This window comes from Microcebus murinus, chromosome 8 (genome assembly GCF_040939455.1).
Source record: "Microcebus murinus isolate Inina chromosome 8, M.murinus_Inina_mat1.0, whole genome shotgun sequence".
In the NCBI taxonomy this organism is placed as follows: domain Eukaryota; kingdom Metazoa; phylum Chordata; class Mammalia; order Primates; family Cheirogaleidae; genus Microcebus; species Microcebus murinus.
In genome coordinates this window covers 86221798-86244114 of record NC_134111.1, presented here as the reverse complement: position 1 = coordinate 86244114, position 22317 = coordinate 86221798, and the positions used below count along the sequence as shown (strand labels likewise).

The window sequence follows — 22317 nt, the reverse complement described above, 5'->3', positions numbered from 1 at the left end:
AGGAGTGAACAGCGGGTTTGTTAATCTTTTGATTTGGGAAAGCGGAGACAAGCTTCAAAAACGAGTCATGATTTAATGTTATTACAGGGCACTTTAGCACTTTTCCAACCTGAGTATTTTGACCATTATCTGCAGTGAAATGTTACAAGGAAGCTTTATTGGTCTGTAGATTCAGCCTTTAAAATATGATTTCCGTCTTCCCGTTGGACCCTTTCCAGTTTATTAGATCTGGTTTTTGGAAAAGGTGCCCTAAGCTCCGTAGAGCAGTGCCTCTCTTACGGACGAGTCGCATAAATATATGGGATTTGGGTTATGATGGTCCAAATTTAGGACAGAAATAGAACCACCCCTCTGTCAAGTCTGCGTGATTGTTCTCGGTCTTACACGTGCTTCTGACTTGCGCCTAGATGAGGCAACCTGTTACGATGATGGGAAGACATACCATGTAGGAGAACAGTGGCAGAAGGAGTATCTTGGTGCTATTTGCTCCTGCACGTGCTTCGGAGGCCAGCGGGTAAGACCAGATGTGCCAGGCTCCTTGCAGTTTAGCAAAGATAAGGGCGAGGCCCCTGCATGGATGTGCTGTCCACTCAGGTGTGGCAGAGCCCCTTACGAAATGTTGAAATACCACATTTTCTGTTGGCACACAGCTTCCGACAGAAGGCTCTGGAGTGCCCCTCCTCTCTTCTCCCCTCCCTGGCAGCCTCGGCCGCTCCCTGTGCCTGCTATTCTCAGGCTGTCTCTGTTCTCCAGCAACTGAAGTATCAAATGCTGTGTAGTGCTGGGCCTCCAGCTCCATTCTGCTGGACAGGTGTCCTTGTGGCATCGTTGCTAAATGTTTTGAATAATACCTCAGGATGTAAGAAAGTGCGTCTTCTTTGTACCCTCTGTCAGTTTCAAAATAGGTCCTTTTTATAGGTCTAGCACTGTGCTAAGTAATATGGGACAAACAGAATGAGCAGTGGTCCTGACACTTAATGGTATCATTGAAAACATTAAATTGGTGTACATTGCAAAGTCAAGCTAATTAAATAAGTTTCTGAGTGAGTCTGACAAATACAGCTCTAGGTAGGCCTGCTGGCATTACCAAGAAAAAGAAGCATGACCTGGCTGGGGCTTAGGATGGCAAAGATTTGGTTGAGAGGGGAAGGAGCAGAGAGACAGAGAACACACCCCCTGGGCTAGGAAGGTGCTGGTCCAGATGGGCTCCAGTGGGCCAACCCCCTGCCTGGTGTCTTGTGGTAAGAAACCAGATGGGAAGAAGAAGTGGATTATGGAGGACCTCAGAAATCCATTATTTTAGTCTGTACTTCTCAACCATTTCTGACACGTACTCTGCTTCAATTTGGTATAACGAAAAATGCTATGCATTCTTCTAATATTTGAAATTTCAAAATGAAATGACTCTTGTAACTCAAAAGCTATAGGACAGTCCTTTGTCTTCAATGAAGACAACAATAGCTCCCCAAGTTCTGATACATGAGGAGCTTGCTCCCCACCCAAGGGTGAGATTCATGGGTTGATGCATTTGGCATTACCCACTTACCAATTAACCAAGATGTAAAGGAGCATGATGGAAAATAGTCTTTAGGAAAATTAATCCGGCAGCAGGGAAGGGTCTTCAGGGGGCTGTCTCTGCCTCACTTGGGGCAACCCATGGAAACTGCTCTGATGTTCTTCTACCCCTTGAGGTTAGGTGGGCAGGGATGTGCTCCCAATTCTGATGGGAGAGAAACTGTGGAATCATTCTCAATCTCTCTCTCTCTTTCCCTCTCTCTCTCATTAACACTTACAAAGACCATGATCATAGAACTCAGTCATCCTAGTATAAAAATGTGTGATAGAGAGTGAATTTTGGGAGAAGTAGATTTTGATCTCATTTCAGCATCTTGTCCATAATTATGTCCATTAATTATGCACATATGAAACCTTTCATGTGTGACACCTATTATATTCTCAAGAAAGGTACTAAATGAAACTCTTAAGACAGTGGGAACTGTCACATTCTTATATGAAAGCATGATTCATCGATTCTGTAAATAGGCATTACCCATATTGCATTAGGTATTATGGGGTATATGCTCTTAAATGGAGAAATATGTCTAAAATATTTAAATTATAAGAAAGAAAATGATATATATTATTTAGGGTTCTTTTAGTTGTACAAGTCAACTCAAGTTAGACAAAAATGGCTCACATAACAAAGTCCCAGAATCTACCAGCTTCAGGGCTGCTCAGCAGTGGCATTTGGAGTCTCTCCCTCTGCATGTATCTTCTCTTGCACTGGTTTCACTTTCCAGTGGACCCCTGCTCATGTGTTCTCCATGAGCTCCAGTTTTACCTCCTTCCAGCTTAGGAAAAACAGTGAAAGAACGCGTGTGCTTTCTCTCATTCCCAGCAAAAATCTCAGGGACGAGTCTCACTGGCCTCATCATGGGAGGGAACAGCTTGGTCCTGTTCCTAGCTTCCATCCCGTCTCTGCCCAGGCGAAAGGCTACCATGTCACTGGCTAGGGGAGTTTAGGAAGGGAGTGGCAATGTGCTGCATTACAAAGAACATGGCCAGGAGTCACCCCAGCTCCTCAGCAGCTGCCCAGACTCCACTATGTGACTTCCCTGCTCCCTCTGAGCAAGTCACTCTTCTCTTCTGAGTCTCCTTTTCCTTCCCTGGCAAGTGAGGGTGAGTCCGTTTCAAAATCTGTAGGATCCTATGAAAACCTCTTCTGTCATCTAGTGTAGAAAGCTTGTTGAGGAAGTAGGGATTGGAATGAGCCTTAGCAGATGGGTGGGTTTTGTATAGGAAGAAAAGAAAGGACATTTCAGAAGAAAGGAAAAGCATAGATAGACAGAGGTAGGTATAAGATACGGTAATGAGCCAAAATGAATTCTAAGAGCTATAAATTCATGAAATCATTATCAAAGCTTCCTTAGAGATTAGCTGCTTATATTTTGCCGGTGCATAGGAGCTGAAAGTTTTCTTTAATTTAAGCACTAAATTATAATGTCCTCTGGTTGTCCTAAACCCCATTGACTTCATGCCTCTACTCTCTCAGGGCTGGCGCTGTGACAACTGCCGCAGACCTGGGGCCGAACCCGAAGGTTCCACTGGCCACTCCTACAACCAGTATTCTCAGAGATACCATCAGAGAACAAACACTGTAAGTGCATTTGCCCCCAAAGTCTCTCTCCCCTAAATACAATTAGATCCATACTAGAGTCTCTCTTTCTGTGGGTATCTTTCTTCCAAATGAACCAAATTTTCTTTCTTTCTTTATTTTTTTAAATCTCAACTGACAAACGGAATACTGTATTCTATAACATAACTTAAGTTACAAGTAATTAAACTCTTGAACATCTCTTATGGACCAGTATATTGCTAAGTTCTTGAAACTAGGAAGAAATATTCTCCTATCTTGAAGCAGTTGTCATAGAAGTCCCCACCTCCCCATATTTTATTTTCTGTAGGCTTTACAGTATTTACCACTAATTTTTCTTTTCTTCCATTTTAACAGAATGTTAATTGCCCAATCGAGTGCTTCATGCCTTTAGATGTACAGGCTGACAGAGACGATTCCAGAGAGTAAATATTTCCAACCCAGAGGAGCAAGCATGTCTCTCTGCCAAAGTCCATCCAGACTGGAGTGATGTTAGCAGACCCATCTTGGAGTGCTTGTTTCTTTCTTAAGCCCTTTGCTCTGGAGTAAGTTCTCCAGCTTCAGCGCAACTCACAGCTTCTCAAGCATCACCCTGGGAGTGTTCTGAGACTCTTCTCATAAATGAAGGCAGTATGTTGCCTGTTCTGCTTCAAAGTAGTCAATACCGCTCAGTATTTTAAATGAAATGATTCTAACTTGTGATTTGGTTTGGGATCAATAAGGAAGCATACATAGCCAACCAGGATGCAAAATGTATTGAAATGACATGACCAAAATTTTAAGTAGGAAAGTTACCCAAACACTTCTGCTTTCACTTAACCGCCTGGTCCACAGTACCGTAGGAATGGCATGTCCTTGTTACTGTGATATTTAAAATATCTACAGTACTCACGTTTTCCCAATGATTCCAGTAATTGCCTAGAGATATCTTTCTCTTACCTGTTATTTATCAATTTTTCCCAGTATTTTTATATGGAAAAAATTGTATTGAAGACACTTAGTATGCAGTTGATAAGAGGAATTTGGTATAATTATGGTTGGTGATTATTTTTTATACTGTACGTGCCAAAGCTTTACTACTGTGGAAAGACAACTGTTTTAATAAAAGATTTACATTCCACAACTTGAAGGTGACTCTATTTTATATAAGACACTTTGGGGGGAAATAATAATTCTCACGTATGTTCTTTTTCTTTTCAATTTAGCAAACATTTGAAAATCTGTGATGTACAAGGCTCTAATTCTTGTTGATTTCAGTACAAGATTTTTGAAGTCTGTTGCTCCAAAACACAGATTCATTGTTATCAATTCATCTCTTCAGTAGTGGAGATAGCTTTAATATTTTCTGCTTTAATCCATTTAAGTATACTCAATTATTTTTTAAAATTGCTAGCTCATCCTTCAGAAACAATCTTTAGTTCTTTTCTAACCATTATAATTCTTTCCCTCCCTCCTCTTTTCCTTCCTTCTTCAAATGAGCATTGATTCAAAGAGATTTCATACAAGGAAAATAAAAAAGATGACTAAGATGTTAAAAGCATTTGACTAGTATAGTGTAGAGGAGTTTTGTCTTGGGGAAACCCATGGTATAATAACCCCAATCCAATTTGTCTTAATTTGTGTTAGCTGATATTTGTAGAATGACTTGATAAACTCCTAGCCGAACAAAGTTTGCTCACTGCTGGTCTGCAAAGGTCATTTCCTTTTCAATTTAACATTGGGCAAACGACAAAACTTTGGGATTAAATCTGACATTCAGAATAGTAAATACTAGCACTGGAAATAGTTGACTATTAGCAAAATAAAAATTGTAGTTCATGATACACAAAACATGGAAAGCACTTTTTTATATACTATTGCACAATGAAAGAAAGTATTTCAACAAATACCTAGAAAAGAATAGCAAGACTAAATACAGAAAGAGATTTCCTCATAGTTCACTTTTGTTTTTAAAAAAATACGTTTAAATTGATTTATAGTTTATAAATGCTTTGACATTTAGAATCTCATTTGGGGGTGGTTTATAGCTTAATTTTACAGAGAATACATCAGATGAGTTTTCCTTAGCAAAATACACTCCCAGACTCTGGACTTCTAAACATTATTAATCTTTCAGCTTTATCAGGCCAATAGTTTCCAAAATAACTATATATGTTTTTTTTAAATCACAGAAAGTAGAGATCGAGGTGGTATAAATGACAGTCTTACATATGGGTCATTGCTCACTGGAGAGGGAATAGACTCAATACCAATCTACACTATGTACCCTAGAACAACCCAATGAAGACATGCCCGAAGGAAAGCAAGTTAGTGCCTCCAGGTCCATAGGCAAGGTGGTAAGGTAGGCACCTCAGTTAGCTCTTGTTTAAAGGTCTATTTAAAAACATAAAGAAAGAGCAGTTTGGGGTTGAGAGTGATCATGCTTCAAACCACTTTCCGAACTACAAACCTAAAAAGATTTTCTCTAAAATGCGCTTTAAGTAAATCCAGCTGGACTGTTCTAATTAAATGGAAAGCAAGCCCTTTTGACTACTTTTATGTTGAAATGTGAAAATCACAATTAAAAAATTTTTTTAAAAACCTACTTTTCCAGAATGTCTGATGACTTCTCAAAAGTAATACATTAAACTTACAAATTAAGCTCAGGACAAATTAAACAAATTTAAATGGCCTTTCTGTTTTAGCATCACAATGTAAGAATAGTGAAACTTCCTTTTTTACTGACCGTTTCTCTGCAAAATCATTCAAGCATGAGAGCCCAGTGTTGCCAAAAATCTTTTATAGTTTCTACTGACTCATGTTATTGCTTCCCCTGAGAATTGTTTTCAGTAGACCCAATTAAAAAGGCATAATTAAAAGACAAATCTGGATTTAGGCAAGAAATTGAGAATTCAAGAGAAATCAGGTGTACCTAGTAAATATTGTAGGACTTTAAAAAAGAAAAAAATCATAGTTTTAAAGATTCACTTTGCTTTGCTGTACTTGATTTGTAATGAAATTTATTGTTAGGGTATTTATATTGTTTTCAGCTCTAATGACCTAAGTGAATTATGCAAATTGGTCTTTATGATAATATCACTATAAGCTTGCAAGGCACACTTTCTATGGAGGTGAATAAAGAAATGATCAGGTGGAAATTACAAGTATAGGAAATGACTTTTCTATTTAATTATATTTCCATTGAAAATTCTATTCCATTTCTAGTGGTATGAAACTCATTAAAGTGATTAAGAAACATCACATCAGCAAATTTAAGTGCTGAAATTGCTTCCTATTTAGTAATTTCCCATTACTGTGGTGGGGAACGTGGCAGACTACAATTAAAAAATCCCATTTTCAGGGGATACAATTCAACTATTAAAAAAAAACGCACCACTGTTGGGACTTCTCATGTTTGGAAACATTTAAAGATTACCATTAAGGCTGATAAAGCAAAAGAAACACAAAGATGACCTTGTGCAAACGGAGAAAAGTTCTTTTTCAAGAGTGTATGGCACTTACACTTGCTACGTGAGTTTGTCTCACTCCATATCCTCATTAAAATAAAAGATTCAATTTGAATTGCAAACAAAAATCTATATAAATTACAAATGAAGAGAAGAAAAAACTGAAATACTGTAAGTAATGAAAGAGCAAGGGAAATGGGGTTTTGTATGAAAGCCCCAAACGAGAAGTTCCTTTTTAAACATTCCTCGGTGGAGTCAGGTATGAGGTATTAAAGCATGTTTTACATTTCCTTGAATTCCTTTTTACTTACTCTTTAGAGACATAAAGGTTTTAACAACCTTAGGAGCCAAATTTATCTTTAAAATAGCTCTCGTGTGGAGCCCCCAAAGGCTTGAAATTAGCATTGGTTGAGGCTATCCAAGGCAGCTGGCTAGGGGTGAAGGTCGGCACCCTGGGGTGAAGGTCAGGATCCCTATTGCCTGGGCTGAATGCCCTGTCCTGCAGGCTGCCTGCCACCCTGCTCCCTTAGGCAAAATACCTCGAGGGCCATGGGTTCTCCCACTGAGCTGTTTGCAAAAACTGTCATTTCATTTCAGAAGGAAGCACTGCCTTGGCCAGGACACCTCTGGGCAGGACCTTACAAGGAAACCGGCCCATCTCTGTAATTCAGCTTTAGTCTTAGGTACTGAGCCAAGTGCTGAAATGCTATCTTTGGGCTCAAAAACACTCCACTTTGGTGGAGGAATTGGAATCTTCGTACATCCCTGGTGGAAATGTAAAATGGGGCAGCTGCTATGGAAAACAGTCTGGTGGCTCCTGGGAAAGTTAGAACATAGAGTTACCATATGACTTTGCAATTCCATTCCTAGATATATACTCGAGAGAACTGAAAACATATGTTCACATAAAAAAACTTGTACACAAACGCTCATAGCAGCAGTATTCATAATAGCCAAAAGGTGAAAAACAACCCATGTCTATCAACGGATCAATGGAGAAACAAAATATGGTATGTCCATATAATGAAATAATATATAAGCATAAAAGGAATGTACATGCTGGAACATAAACCTTCAAAACATTAGGCTAAGTTGAAGCCAGACAAAAAAGGCCACATGTTGGGTTATCCCATTTATGTGAAATGTCCTGAAGAGGCAAATGCATAAAGACAGGAGGTGGATTTGCGTTTGCCAGGGGCTGGGGAAGGGGCAATGGGCAAAGTTGGCTCACAGAGGCAGGGTTTCTTTTTGGCGTGGCAAAGACATTATGGGACTAGATAGCGGAGATGGCTGCACAGTTTGTGACTATGCTTAAAATCACTGAAGAGTGTACTTTAAATAAAACAGTCAAATGGTGAATTTTATGTTGTGTGAATTTTGCCTCAATAGAAAAGAAAAAAATGCCAGCTTAATTACAGAAAATCTCCTTAATATTCTTTTGCTTACTGGTAAGAAGTGAGGTATGGGGAAAGAGAGTAGATGACAGTTGAAGGAGGTCAGAAACTTTTTGGCTACCAATTTGGTAACAATAAAATCATCCATAAATACACATTTGGTAGTTTTCATAGTAATGGCCATACATTAATGCATCTTCCACCACTTTCCATGCTTCCGTATACACAAAAGCTTTATGAAAATAATAACTAGCACTTTTTCTAGACAGTATTTATCATGTCCCAGGTGGTGTTCTAAGTGCCCTTAATATTTTGTCTCATTTCCTCTTCAGAGCAAACCTAAGAGATGAGCATTGTCATCACCATCATTGCCTAATGTCACATGGCTTGTCAGTAGCAGAGCTGGGACTTGAACCTGAAAAGTTAGGGCCAGGACATGGCAAACTATCTGGCCTCTTAAGGAGAGAATCCATCCTCATTTTAACAGAAGAAACAAACTCCAAGAAGTTAAGGCATGTGCCCAAGATCACCCAGCTGCTGAGTGGCAAAACTAGAGGGTGATTATCTTAAAAGGCACAAAGATGGGGGGGAAAGATAGGGCCGTAATCAAGGACAGACAGGAATGTGAGGGGTTCTGGCAATATTCCATTTCTTGACCTGGTTGGCAGTGACACAGGTGTTTGTTTAAAAACTCTTTAAATGGTGGATGGTGACTGGGGGTGGTGGCTCATGCCTATAATCCTAGCACTCCGGGAGGCCAGGGTGGGAGGATTGCTTGAGGTTAGGAGTTTGAGACCAAGTTTGAGCAAGAGCGAGACCCCGTCTCTACTAAAAAATAGAAAGAAAGTAGCTGAACAACTAAAAATATATAGAAAAAATTAGCCGGGCATGGTGGCGCATGCCTATAGTCCCAACTATTAGGGAGGCTGAAGCAGTAGGATCATTTGAGCCCAGGAGTTTGAGGTTGCTGTGAGCTAAGCTGATGCCATGACACTCTAGCCCGGGCAACAGTGAGACTCTGTCTCCCAATAAATAAATAAATAAATGGCAGATGTTTCATGCACTTTTCTCTATATATGATTTATCATTTTTTTAAAGATAAACTTGTGCCTAGCACAGTGTTTAGCAAAAAGAAGTTTTAAGAGTGTCTGAGAATAAAAGGCACTGGGAGCTTAAAGCCCTATAGGTTTTTGTGCTCTGAGGAAGGGACATGGACTGCAATTTAGAAAGAGGTACGCTGGAGAGAAAGGAATGTCAAAGGACACCTCCCAGGGGCTGTGTTTGAGAATGACTAAGTCTTCTCTCCCTGTGCTCCCGGGGGCTCCTCCAATTTAAATACATTCTATATTGGTCCAGGCGTTTTATGGGTCTTCTGCCTGTCTGTATCATGGAAATAATAGACTTAAGATCATTATCCATTTTACTTAAACACCAGTGAAACTCCAGTCTTGAAGTTTTGATGTTTTAATTGCATGATCACAGAAAAGACTGTGTTAATGAGGTTCCAGTTCCAGACCCTTCCAAAGTGCCTAACTTCCTTGGCTATTATCCACACCCACCAAGATTAACTTGAGTACATGGAAAGGAAAACAGTAAATTACAGCAAATTACAGAACAAAATATGAATAAGCCAGGGAATGAATTCGTGTCCAAGGGATGGTGGCTTTGCTGGCTTAAGATAGGGTACTGCTTTTTTTTCAGCGTAAGGCAGGACAGTGGGATGGTAAAATGAAGGAGGAAGTGCTGGAAGCCCTAAACTGAGTTGTTTGGTGGAGTGAAGAATAGCTGACGGTTTCTGCTGCTTGGATGTTCCTCATCAGGGTTCATTCAAACCTTCCCTTCCTGAATTCCTTGGGGCTGCCAAGGACCATCAACTGGCTGCCAGTGGAGTGGCCAGTCCTGGTGGGGAAAAGGAGCTCACCAAACAGTACACCAATGTTATATAGCCGAGATTCACAGGGCCACGGGACAGAGAGACAGAGTCACCAAGGCTGTAATTATCAAAAGTTTTATTGTCTAGCTCGAGCTAGGGTCCGAGCCCCCAGAGTGCCAGCGCAGTGGCCTCTTCTTCAGGCAGGGACCCCCCTTTATGTGCTAGTGAACCTTTTATACCTAAGCTGTTTACATGCTGATCATGCATCCACCCCCACAGTGATTCGTACTTCATCCTGCCCCTGATAGGCTCTAACCTGTTCCGGGTCCTAGCTGAGAGACTCCGGTTTCCGCATTCTTTGTCTTTCTCCTCTGCATCCCATAATGTACTCATAATGCCTTGCAGTTAGCAAGCAAGCAGTAAACAGAAGCTGGAAGGTGTCCATTGTCCTTATAGCCCAGTATCTTACACCAAAATATTTGAGAACAAATATTTTAAAAGAGAAATAATGCACTAGATTATATATTCTGACAGAGGTAGAAATCAGAAAACAGAGCTAGAAAGAAGGTATCAACAATATAAAAAACCCAGAAATATTAGATGTGAAAAAACTGTAACTCTGAAATAAAGAGCTCAATAGATGGGACAAAGCAAATGGATACAACATAGGAATGAATTAGTACAATGGAAGACCAGACTAAAGACAGGTCCTAGAGGGATAAAGCAAGAAAAAAGAAACAGAAGAAAAGCTAAGAGATATAGAAATTGTATTAGAAATGCCAACATTTGGATAAAAGAAATCCCACAAAGAGAAATAAAAATGGAAGAGAGGAAATACTAGCAGAAAACGCAAGCGTAAATTTCTTAGAATAAAAGGGGGAATAAAAAAGACCTATTGAAAATGTCCAGAGTGCAAAAAGGAGAAAGGAGAAATAAGGAAAAAACCCACGCCCACACACATTGTAGAGCAGCTTGAAAATATCAAGGAGAAAATTAGACAAAAGTTTCCTGCCAAGGAACAAGAATCAGATTGATGTCAGATTTTGAATACAACAATGGATACAAAAATAAAATGGGGTAGTGTTTTCAACGTATCGAAGAACTTGGAACCCAGAATTGTAAGTGTAGTCAAAGCGAATTCAAATGTACAAGCATGATACAAATATTCTTAGACGTGTAAAGTCTGAGGCTTTGCCACACGGACGCTGCATAGTTTATATGAGAGGAGAAACTCGGGAGATACTGCCAGAGATATGTGTAGTATAAGTAAAAAGAAAGCTTGGAAAGTTTGGTATTTAGGGGGAAAAAAAGCTAAGAGAAATTCTATCTCCAAGTCTAGGAATCAACATGTTGGGCATTTGTGGGGGTGGTTTTTGAGGGAGTGTGAAAGTCGGCAGAAATGGTTATCTTATCTTATTGGAGGAAATACAGCTACCAGTTCAAAACAGGAAGGAAGGAGTAAAAAGTGGATCAAATTTTATAGATGGTAGAAATAGGATCCAAAAATTTCAATAATTTAAATAAATATAGACAGGCTGAATGCAAAGACAAAAGGTTTACAAAGGGCATTTTAAAAAATAAAACCCAAGTCAACAGTAACTTTAAACATGTGTGCACTTTTTTAGCCTCAAATATATATGAAGCAAACATTTATAAACCTGCAGGAAGAAACTGGAAAACTCATCCTCACAGAGAATGGTTTCAATAACTTTTTTCTAAATTATTGATTAATCAAACTAAAAAAAACTCCCATCGAACTACAGCTATCAATCTATAAGCAGAGGCACAAATAAATTGCATCACAGGAATGCAGTAGCAAAACACAGAATGTGGGAAAACTCCATGGGACCAAAATTCTAATATCTTCAATAAATCAACTGCAAGAAAAAAATGTAAAGAGAAACCAATTAAGAAACTTGAGACATACTAATCAAATATAATGTGCTGTAACAGCCTTGGATCTTATAATCAACAAACTGGGGGAAAAAAATGAGCTAATGTGTGACATCTGAATGGTGACAGGATGTTTGACATTAAAAATGACTGTTAAGCTTTTTAGTGTGATGCTAGAATTGTGGCTATATAGCTTTTAAAATAGACTTATTTTTCTAATAGTTTTAGGTTTGCAGAAAGAATTGTGAGGCTCATAGAGTTCCCGTATATCTCATACCTAGATTCCTTTTTTTTTTTTTTTTGAGACAGAGTCTTGCTTTGTTGCCTAGGCTAGAGTGAGTGCCATGGCGTCAGCTTAGCTCACAGCAACCTCAAACTCCTGGGCTCAAGCGATCCTTCTGTCTCAGCCTCCCAAGTAGCTGGGACTACAGGCATGTGCCACCATGCCTGGCTAATTTTTTTCTATATGTATTAGTTGGCCAATTAGTTTCTTTCTATTTATAGTAGAGACAGGGTCTCGCTCTTGCTCAGGCTGGTTTCGAACTCCCGACCTCGAGCAATCCGCCCGCCTCGGCCTCCCAGAGAGCTAGGATTACAGGCGTGAGCCACCGCGCCGGGCCTAGATTCCTCTTTTATTAATATCTTACATTAATATGGTTCATTTATGGTTACAATTAGTGAATCAATATTGATGCATACTAGTTTAACTAAACTACATGTTTTATTCAGGTTTTCTCGGTTTTTACTTTATGTCCTTTTTCTGTTGCAGGATGCCCTCCAGGATACCACACATTTAGTCATCATGATTCATTAGTTTCTCACACTTCTTTGCTTGATGACCTTGACAGTAGTTAGATTATTCTGTAGAAGGTCCTTCAGGTAGGATTTGGTGATGTTTTTCTCATGATTATAGGTTTTTGGAAAGAAGACCAAAGAGGGAAAGTGCCATTTGCATTCTGATGTACGTACTATCAACATGACATCGATGTTGACCCTGATCACCTGGCTGAGACAGTGTTTGTCAGGATTGCACACAAATATATTTCCCTTTCCATACTATACTCCTCTTTGAAAGGAAGTCACTCAGCATAGCTCACACTTAAGGGGTAGGGAGTTATGCCCAAGTTAAAGGTGGAGTATTTGTGAAAGTTACTTAGAATCTTTCTGCATGGGATATTTGTATACTTCACATTTATTTATTCATAACATTTATATCAGCATGAACTCAAGATATTTTATAACTTGGGTTATAATCCAACACTTTATTTTGTTGCTCAAATTGTCCTGGGTTTGGCCATTGGGAGCTATTAGTTGGCTCTTATATCCTTTGACATATCCCTATCATGTAAATTGTTTTTTTGTTTTGTTTTGAGCACTTTCTTACTTTCTAGCACTTTAAGATTCTTCCAGGCATCTTATTTCCTGCCCCAGTCCTGGAGTCAGATATTTCTCCAAAGATGCCTAAATCCTTTTATTGGGGAATTCAAAAGCAAGATCTTGAACTAAGTGTACTCATTTTTAAGGGTATCATTGCTTCTAGGCCCTCTCAGCTAATAGATGTGGTTATATATTATATTTCAAGGATAAGATCAGACAAGATCAACCCCTCAAAGGGGAAGGAAAGGACATGTCAATTCTCCACAAGTTAATGTAATTCCAACCAAAATTTCAATTAGTCCTTTTAGTAGAAATGGACTAGTTCATTCTAAAATATATAAGGAAATGTCAAGGACCTGGAACAGCAAGAACAATCTTTAAAAAACGAAGTTGAAGAACTCACACTATTCCACTATAGAATTCACTATAAAGCTAAAGTAATCAGGATGGTGTGGTATTGCCATGAGGACAAACATTCGGAATGGAACAGAAGAGTCCAGAAATAGACCCACACACATATCATATGGTCAACTGAGGAAATAAGGCAATGCAATGGAGAAGTTTTTTCAACAAATGATGCTGGAACAACTGAAAAAATATTATGAAAAAAAAAAAGGAAAACTTGACCTATACATCACAGTAAAATTGAAAGAGAATATACCTAACTGTAAAAGTGAAAACTACAAAATGTCTAAGAAAACATAAGAAAAAATCTTCATAACTTTTGGGTAGATAGGCAAAAATTTTTAATTTTTAGGAATACATAGAGATGTAAAGACACCAGCCGGGAGTGGTGGCTCATGCTTGTAATCCTAGCACTTCTGGAGGCTGAGGAGGGAGGATTGCCTGAGGCCAAGAGTTCGAAACCAGCCTGAGCAAGAGTGAGACACCATCTTTACATAATAGAAAAATTGGCTAGGTATGGTGGCGTGCACCTGTAGTCCTAGCTACTTGGGAGACTGAGGCAAGAGGATTGCTTGAGCCCAGGAGTTTGAGGTTACAATGAGCTATAATGACGCCACTGTACTCTAGCCCATGCAACAGAGCATGACTTGTCTCAAAAAAACAAAACAAAAACATGCATAGACCAGTCTGTCACAAACTAAAGGAGTGCAGTGGTGCATGATCATAGCTCACTGCAACCTCTTATTTGTAGAGACAAAGTCTCCCTATGTTGCCCAGGCTAGTCTTGAACTCCTAGGCTCAAGTGATCCTCCTGCCTCAGCCTCCCGAGTCACCAGAATTACAGACATGAGCCACCACACCTGGGTTTGAATATTTTTTTCATTGCCTAACCATGGTTACACAAATACTCTTAAGAACGGTACTACTATAAAACATCTCAATTAGGTAAATTTTTGTCTAAATTCAAACTAATCCATTCTCTAATCATAATTTGACATTTGCAGAAAGGATGACTGTGTGAGCAGAAATCCTACCATTACCTCTCAAATGTGAAGGCACAATATATATAACTTTTAAAAACTCAAAATGGTAATGGTTGGTGGAATTTAAAATGTAACCATGATCAGACAAGACAGTGTTAAACAGAACAAACTGTTCCAATCATACCCTTAATGCTAACCTTTGGTCAAGCTAAAGAACCATTAGTAACTGGGAGGAGACAAAATGTACACTAAATTTATAGGCCAAAACCTTATTAACTGTTTACAGCTATATAACAAATTACCCCAAAACTTTGTGGCTCGTAATATGTATCTCTCTGTGTCTATGGTTCAGGAACTCGTGAGAAGCACTTTGGGGCAATTCTTGCTCAGGTCTCAAAACAGGTTGAAGACAGGGATCACCTGAGAGTGGAGCTGGGGGCTCCCCCTCCAAGATGGCTCACTCAGCTGGCTGGCAGCTAGCAAGAGCAAGATGGCTTCTCTCCTTGGGGAGAGCCACTTAAACCTCCTTACAACATGGCCTTGGCTTACCTAAGGCAAGCAAGCTGAAGTTACACTCTTAGGACCTAACCTCAGAAGTCATGCATTTTTTCTGCAGTATTTTACTGCTCACACAAATTACACTTGTTTCAATGTGGGAGGGTTCTTTACAAGGGTTGGAAGATCAGCCAATATAGAATGACGACTTAGAATGTTGACTTCAAAAACAAAAAAAAAATTCAGGAACTTCTACTTTGCAAAAGTAAAGACTTCAGAACAGGGTAAGACATCTATTGAGGTGGACCATGCCTAGCGGTTTAGCTGAGCACAGGTGTAGCCTGTGTAAACAGTCAGGACCACACAAGCAGGACCCAGAGATGCACACTCTGTCCTGCCTGACATGAGCAGGCACTGCCCTAAGCCCATAGTTGGAATCATGTGGTCCATTTCTGGGCCATTGAAAAAAATAGAATCAAACCTTGATTCTATTCTTTTAGTAGCTCTAGAGGGCAGATCTAGGGCTGCTGAAATTATGGGACACATTTCACTTAACACAGAGGAAAAGTAAGCACTAACATTGTCGACAGATGAGGTCAACAAGACACAGTAACCCCTCTCTAAGGTTCCAGCTCACAGGTGACAGACAACCAGCTCACAGTGATAAACAACTACACTTTTTAAAGTGTGATTAAAAGAAACAACATGATAAGAGTCCCCATATGAGGAAACTTGAGCTGTAAGATACTTGTGTCATCTGCTCTGGCCACTCGGTTTCTGGGGTTACTTGCAGATTCCTATTTCCCACAGGCAGTGCTGTGGGGTGAGCTGGGCTCCGGGAGGTGGGGGTGCTGGGGCAGTCCTCACACACCAACACTGATGTGTGTGTTGTGTCGGTCTAAAGAGCCTGTATCTTTATGACAAAACACAACGACCAATTATTAAGATTTAATATTTTATTTTTAAAAACAAGTTATTTTCAAAATCCCACACATGAATCACCTGCACATACGCAAACCATAAAATAATGTGCGATGAGATCAGTGGTGGAAGAGCCGGAGGTTGGTGTGAGCGAGGATTATTCCCAGTTCATCGCAAGCCTCGATGACGACTTTGTCAGCAGCAGAGCCGGAGGGGGCAGCAATGTACGCCACACCACTCTGAGGGACAGACAGACATTGATTTTCAAAACACAACTGTATGTAAAAACCTGCAAAAATTAAAAGCTCCCTCTAAGAAACCTAAACTAACAATAATGCACTCAGTCAAAAAGGCAAAGTAGGATCTGTGTCATCCGTACATGCAACGGAGAAGTCAAATAATTTTCCAGGGTTTCTGAAATAGTTTCTACATAATGCTCAATTCTATACAAATGCACACCAATTCCATACTTACCCTTTTAGCTCTGTCCACATTATCCCTAAAAGGAAAGAAGGCATCAGAGCTGACACAAACTTCACTTAGTTTGTCAACCCATTCCTTCTTCTCTGCCTCAGTTAATAACTCAGGGACCTCCTCAAACAGTGCCTTCCACTTTATCAAATCTTCATCCTACGGGAGGGAGGAGGGGAGGGGAGAAGTCAGTCTGACATCATTTTATTTCTATCTGATGTGATCCACCAAGCCAGAAAGCACTTGGGCATTTTTCCTAGGACTTAATTTTAAATAATGACTCTTATTTACAAGCAAGTTCATATTTCTAGATTCTCCTTGATGCCTTTAAAAACATTTTCATTAGGAAACAAAAGTGATGCTAAGTTTATCATATTTATAGAAGTGTTTATCACTTTACTTTCTAAATTGTTTTATTTCAAATGTATTTTGTTCTTAAATCTAATTTAAATCTATTACTTTATAACCCTATATCAAAGGACACAAATAGAAAAGTCACCTTCCAAGGTTTTTCAAAAGAATCCTCCATATCCAATCAAGGAAACGCATAATGAATATTCTAGAACTACATTTATACAACACTTAGTCTCAAATATAAGAGATGCAGACAAATCAAACATGATTAATTATATTTGCTATCATTTGAATATTTGTGTCCACTCCAAAATTCATGTTGAAATTTAATATTCAATGCAAAAGTATTAGGGGGTGGGGCCTTTAGGAGGTTATTAGGTTCATGAGGGTAGGGCACTCATGAGTGGATTAGTGTCTTATAAAAGGGCTTGTGTGGGTGAGTTAGTCCTCATCTTGTGGAAGCAATTTTAATGCTCCCACACACCCCTTCAAATACAAGACATCAAAGAACATGAAATATAACAAAAGTATATCAGATTGCTAGTGGCACTTGTAAAAAATGTGGTGGGGGAAGATAGACACCAGTCACCTGCAAGCATCATGCTCCACATTATTATAGACACCTCAAGACAGGGGAAAGGCAGTACCTGTCATTAACTTAAAAAGACAGAAGCTTTGTGCTTTCAGAAAGGGATAAAAAACAATGAAGTTAAATGAGACAGAAGAAAACATATAAGAAGCTTCAATTAAATTAATGATTTTTAGACAATATAAAATTTCAAGAAAAATACCTTTTCACTCTATAGTGATGAAATGAAAAGTCTGTTACTCATAAAAGAGTGAACAAATATTTACACAGCACATCCATATAACCCAAGGACAAGCCTTTTACCTCGCCGATGGTTCCAGTCACATACTGGTCGATGGCATTGGAGATTTCTGCTCTCTTCACTCCTGTTTTAAACTTCATTGAAAGCACTTGTGGATGGTGTCTAAGCCACCAATAGTTGGCCTTATCCCCCGCAAGGCGTGTGCAGTGTATCCGAGACTGCTGTCCTGCTCCAATGCCAATAACCTGAGGAACACAAACATTAAGATGAGTACCTCTTCGAATGTATTCTTATCAAACCATCTTACGTGCATATTCCTCAAAACCTATCTATTAATTTTATAGAAGAAAACATCAGGTCAAAATAAGAGAAACATAATTTAAGTCACTAAAAAAAGAGGGTAAGAGATTTATAACTACCATTTATGCTTTTTTACCTCTTCAATGATATTTGACATATGACTACTAATACTAATATTCTGGAAGTTTCTAGAACAATCAAATTATATTATTGACGGTTTGAAGGGGAAAAAATTAAAAATAAAATACCACTAAAATATCTATGGCTATTTGAAAGTCTTTTTTTTTGCCCCAGTTTATAACCTACAGTTTAAACACTAAGTCACAGAAATTGATATAATAAGGATCTGACCAAGGGTATCCTAAGAAATAAAAATAATTCCATTAACACAAAAATTCTCCTTCCTTCCTCTGTTTCTATGGGTTGAATTCTAAGCACCAATGACTTTAATGCAGAGGTGTGTTTTACGGCTTCAGTTTCCGTACTGAACATCTCTTCAGCTGTCTGCCCCATTGGCCACCCCTTTCCAAACCTGCAACTGGCAAATCTGCTCATAGATGCAAAGAATAAACGAGACCACAGACACCTGTGCAAGGTGCTCCTTCTGGATTTCAAGAGCAAAGCATTCATTCTACAAGAACTTACTGGAACTTATTAGAACGTGAGCCCAAGGACACCAGTATCCACAATCTCCCAAGATTTTGTTACTACAGGTATTGGCAATCCTGAGTCTTTTAGGTCACATGATCATTAATACCCACCTGCTCCCAATTGCCCCCACTTGTGGGCCAAACTTAACAAATGTCAAGAGACAAGCTCAAGACACTGAGAAGAAAGGCCTCCCAATGCTGCTGAAGCCACAATAAAACCAAGTTCACCCTAGGGTTAAAAGAGACCTTTTAATGAACTAGCTCAGTCTCATAATCCATGGCTCAGTACACTAGGAAATAAGTTCAGTATCTTGCATAACATCACATAGTGAGAAATGTTCAGTACCTAATCACACTGTATAATTTGTGAAATTACAGTGTGGATTATACACACTGTATAATTTGTGAAAACTAGTCAAACTGTACACTTTAAAAAGGTCTTTTAAATTTTACTGTATACAATTTATGCCTCAATAAACCTGATTTTAAAAGATCAGTTTAACTCCCAGTCTAGCAGTCTTTCTACTCAATGAAATCTTAATATAATATAGAATATATGTGAAAATACCCTGCAAGCTGCAAAAATACAGGCTGGTAGATAGCAGTATCATTCCTTGTTTCCTCTTTACTGGAAATAATACCAATGCGAGGAGGGGGGAGAGTGAATAAACCAGTTTTGTAGCAGCTATCAGAGTCCAACTAATCCAAATTGTGCCAACTCACTCTAGGCAAGAAACAAACAACATGACTAGTTTTAGTCCTTGGTTCCAAAGATACTGTGTGACTATCATTAGCTTTTTTTTTTTTGAGACAAAGTCTCACTTTGTTGCTCAGGCTAGAGTGAGTGCCGTGGCGCCAGCCTAGCTCACAGCAACCTCAAACTCCTAGGGTCAAGCAATCCTCCCGCCTCAGCCTCCCGAGTAGCTGGGACTATAGGCATGTGCCACCATGTCCGGCTAATTTTTTCTATATATATATTAGTTGGCCAATTCTTTTCTTTCTATTTATAGTAGAGACGGGGTCTCGCTCTTGCTCAGCCTGGTTTCGAACTCCTGACAGGAGTGAGCCACGACGCCTAGCCTATCATTAGCTTTTAATGGTCCACCAAGAGGCTGAGGAAACACAAAGCCAGAAGAGAAAACACAAAGCCAGAAGAGAAGAGCTTGGCAAATTTTCCTTTTCAAGCTGCTCAACACCTGAGGCAGATGGATTTCTGAATATCATTTTGCAAAACAGTCCCCCCCGAGGTGAGGTGACAGCCCGCTTACCTGCCCGTTCTTGGCATAGCACACGGAGTTCGACTGAGTGTACTTGACAGCAATGGTGGCCACGATGAGGTCCCTGAGGGCAGACTCCGGCAACTGCAACAGACATGGGGGAATCACACTGGGCCTTCTAAACTTTGTGACCCCAAGCTTCTTAGTGCCACTTAATGTAACAGACTTAATGTAGTCATAGCTCTCAAATGAACGAAGAAAAATTATCTCTTCATGTTACATACTACTGTTGTTTATTAAAAGATCAAATATTTAATAATAAAATCAAATTAAAATAAATCAAATAAAAAATAAATCAAATATTTATTTATTTAAGCGGTGGAATTTAGCATAACGTGTCACAGACTCAAACTAAGGCCATTTTACAGCAGTTTGGGATTAAGCCTGTGGATGTTACACAAGATATAATACCATACCCATTCTAAAACTGACAAAAAAATATTTTCAACTAGAGTCCTTTATCTGGAGACATGATAAAATTCATGTTCAGAACTGATGCTGACAATAATTTTCATAAACACTACAAATCATTGTGACACGCACACATAGCCAATACTGTTCACAGAAAAACCAAATTAGGATCATTTTTTACTTTGTTTACAATATTCTAAGTAGAAAGTATTCAAAAAGGCATTGTTCAAATAGAACAACAAATATAATAGCCAAAAATGTCACTATCTTTAATATAAAGAGTGAATACAAATTGAAAAGGACAAAGATCCATGTCGGTATACTAAATGGACAGAGGATATTAGCTCTAGCTAGCTAACTGATAAATTAACTGAAAAATTGATAAATTGGACTTCATCAAAATTAAAATCTCTACAAAAGAAAAACCCCTTGTTAAGAAGATGAAAAGATTAGCTAGGAAATGGGAAATATTGATAAGCCACATATCCAACAAAGAACTAGTACCTAAAATGTAAATAACTCAAAATTCAGTAACAAAAAAATCAATTTAATTAGAAAATGGGCAAAAGACATGAAGAGACATTTCACACAAAAGGATATATGGATAGCAGATAAGCACAAGAAAAATGTTCAACATCAAGAGCCGTTAGGAAAACACAAATTAAATGAAAATCAGTGAGCTATTGCTACACACCTATCAGAATGTCTTAGAATACAGAAAAACTGGATCACTCCTCCATTGCTGGTGGGAATGTAAAATGGTACAAGCTACTTGGGAAAAGTTTGGCCATTTTTTAAAAAACTAAACATGCAACCACCGTACCACCAAGCAATTAATACTCCCACGTATTCACTACAGAGAGAGGAAAACTTATGTTCACACAAAAACTGTAAATGAACGTACAATGAATGAAAATTATAGAAAGGGAAAACATCAATGGTTGCTCAAGGTTATGGAAGGGAGGGGGCAGCAGGAAGTGAGCCTGGCGACAGGAAAGCAACACAAAGGACCACTGTGGTGATGGAAATGCTCTGTACCTTGCGACTGTTAGACTGTTATCAATGTCAACGTCCCAAGGGGGGCACTGTACTATAGCTTTGCAAAATGCTACCATTAGGGGAAACCAGGTAAAGGGAACATTTACCACTGGATGTGAATCTACAATTTTTATTTGTCTCAAAACTAAAAAACACCATTAGGATTTCTAAAGAATTATTTTAAGGTGTTATTAATGTAATATATCCTTTCTTATCTCTGTTGCTTGAGTCACTAACTATATATAAAGATTCCTTTGGTTCCGAGAAAGGTGAATAACAAACGCCAGCCTCCCATGTCTAGACTTTTAAAGATAACCTTTAAAGGTATTTTAAAAGAGGAAGTAATATGGAAATTGTCACTGAAGTGGGAGTGAGGGAATCTAGTCTTAGAAACATGTTACACTGAAAAAAAATTAAAGCACTATTCAAGAAATAATTCAAATATGCCCGGTATTAATACACACTCCTTCTACCTGTCCGGGTCTCTCAGGACTGAAACAGTTCCAGCCCTAATAGTACAATTTAATATTTTGAGGGTGGAATGTTAACAAAAATCTGTTTTAAAAGGCTGGGAGTGGAATATAAAGGAGAATACAGCTATCATTCTCATCCTTAAGCTTCTGAATTTCTACTAGGAGTGCAGATGAAACAAGGAAAGAAAAATTTAGACAAAAGATTAAAATCATATCCACCCACTACTCTTGTAAAAAATATTCAGGGGCATGAAACCTATCAGAGATCACTAAATTAGTAATCAATCCAATATCCATGGAACTTTAAGAAAAAAGTAAGATTCTCAATAGTCAGGAACAACTGTCAACATGGGTACCACGAAAACTAGGTCAATACCCATTCAGTTATTTTCTAAATACATTAATCAACCAGAGTGGATTCCAAAGGGCTGAAAGTATTTCTACTTATAATGCCTACATGTTTCTTTATTTTAGTGCACCATGAATTTTCAAAGATAATAATGAAAAAATATCCATTAAATCAACAAAGATGTGTTGCTCACCATATGCTTATTAACATATATTAACTATCC

At 38.7% G+C, this 22317-nt stretch overlaps 2 protein-coding genes across 13 annotated transcripts in view; one reads left to right on the top strand and one right to left on the bottom strand.

The window, feature by feature from the left end:
- The window catches only part of FN1 (fibronectin 1), a 68017-nt gene extending 63740 nt beyond the window's left edge, over window positions 1-4277 (top strand). For all 12 annotated transcript variants that reach the window (XM_020288211.2, XM_020288210.2, XM_020288212.2 and 9 more), the window contains 3 exons: window positions 408-514; window positions 3053-3157; window positions 3512-4277. In XM_020288211.2, the coding sequence (XP_020143800.2) occupies window positions 408-514; window positions 3053-3157; window positions 3512-3583 (284 nt within the window). In that variant the 3' untranslated portion in view covers window positions 3584-4277. The remainder of the gene's footprint in view (window positions 1-407; window positions 515-3052; window positions 3158-3511) is intronic.
- Window positions 4278-15954: 11677 nt separating this feature from the next.
- The window catches only part of ATIC (5-aminoimidazole-4-carboxamide ribonucleotide formyltransferase/IMP cyclohydrolase), a 30607-nt gene continuing 24244 nt past the window's right edge, over window positions 15955-22317 (bottom strand). The window contains exons 13-16 of the mRNA XM_012756777.3: window positions 19815-19907; window positions 17659-17841; window positions 16416-16571; window positions 15955-16180 (exon numbers count right to left, since the gene is read on the bottom strand). Of these exons, the coding sequence (XP_012612231.3) occupies window positions 16061-16180; window positions 16416-16571; window positions 17659-17841; window positions 19815-19907 (552 nt within the window). The 3' untranslated portion in view covers window positions 15955-16060. The remainder of the gene's footprint in view (window positions 16181-16415; window positions 16572-17658; window positions 17842-19814; window positions 19908-22317) is intronic.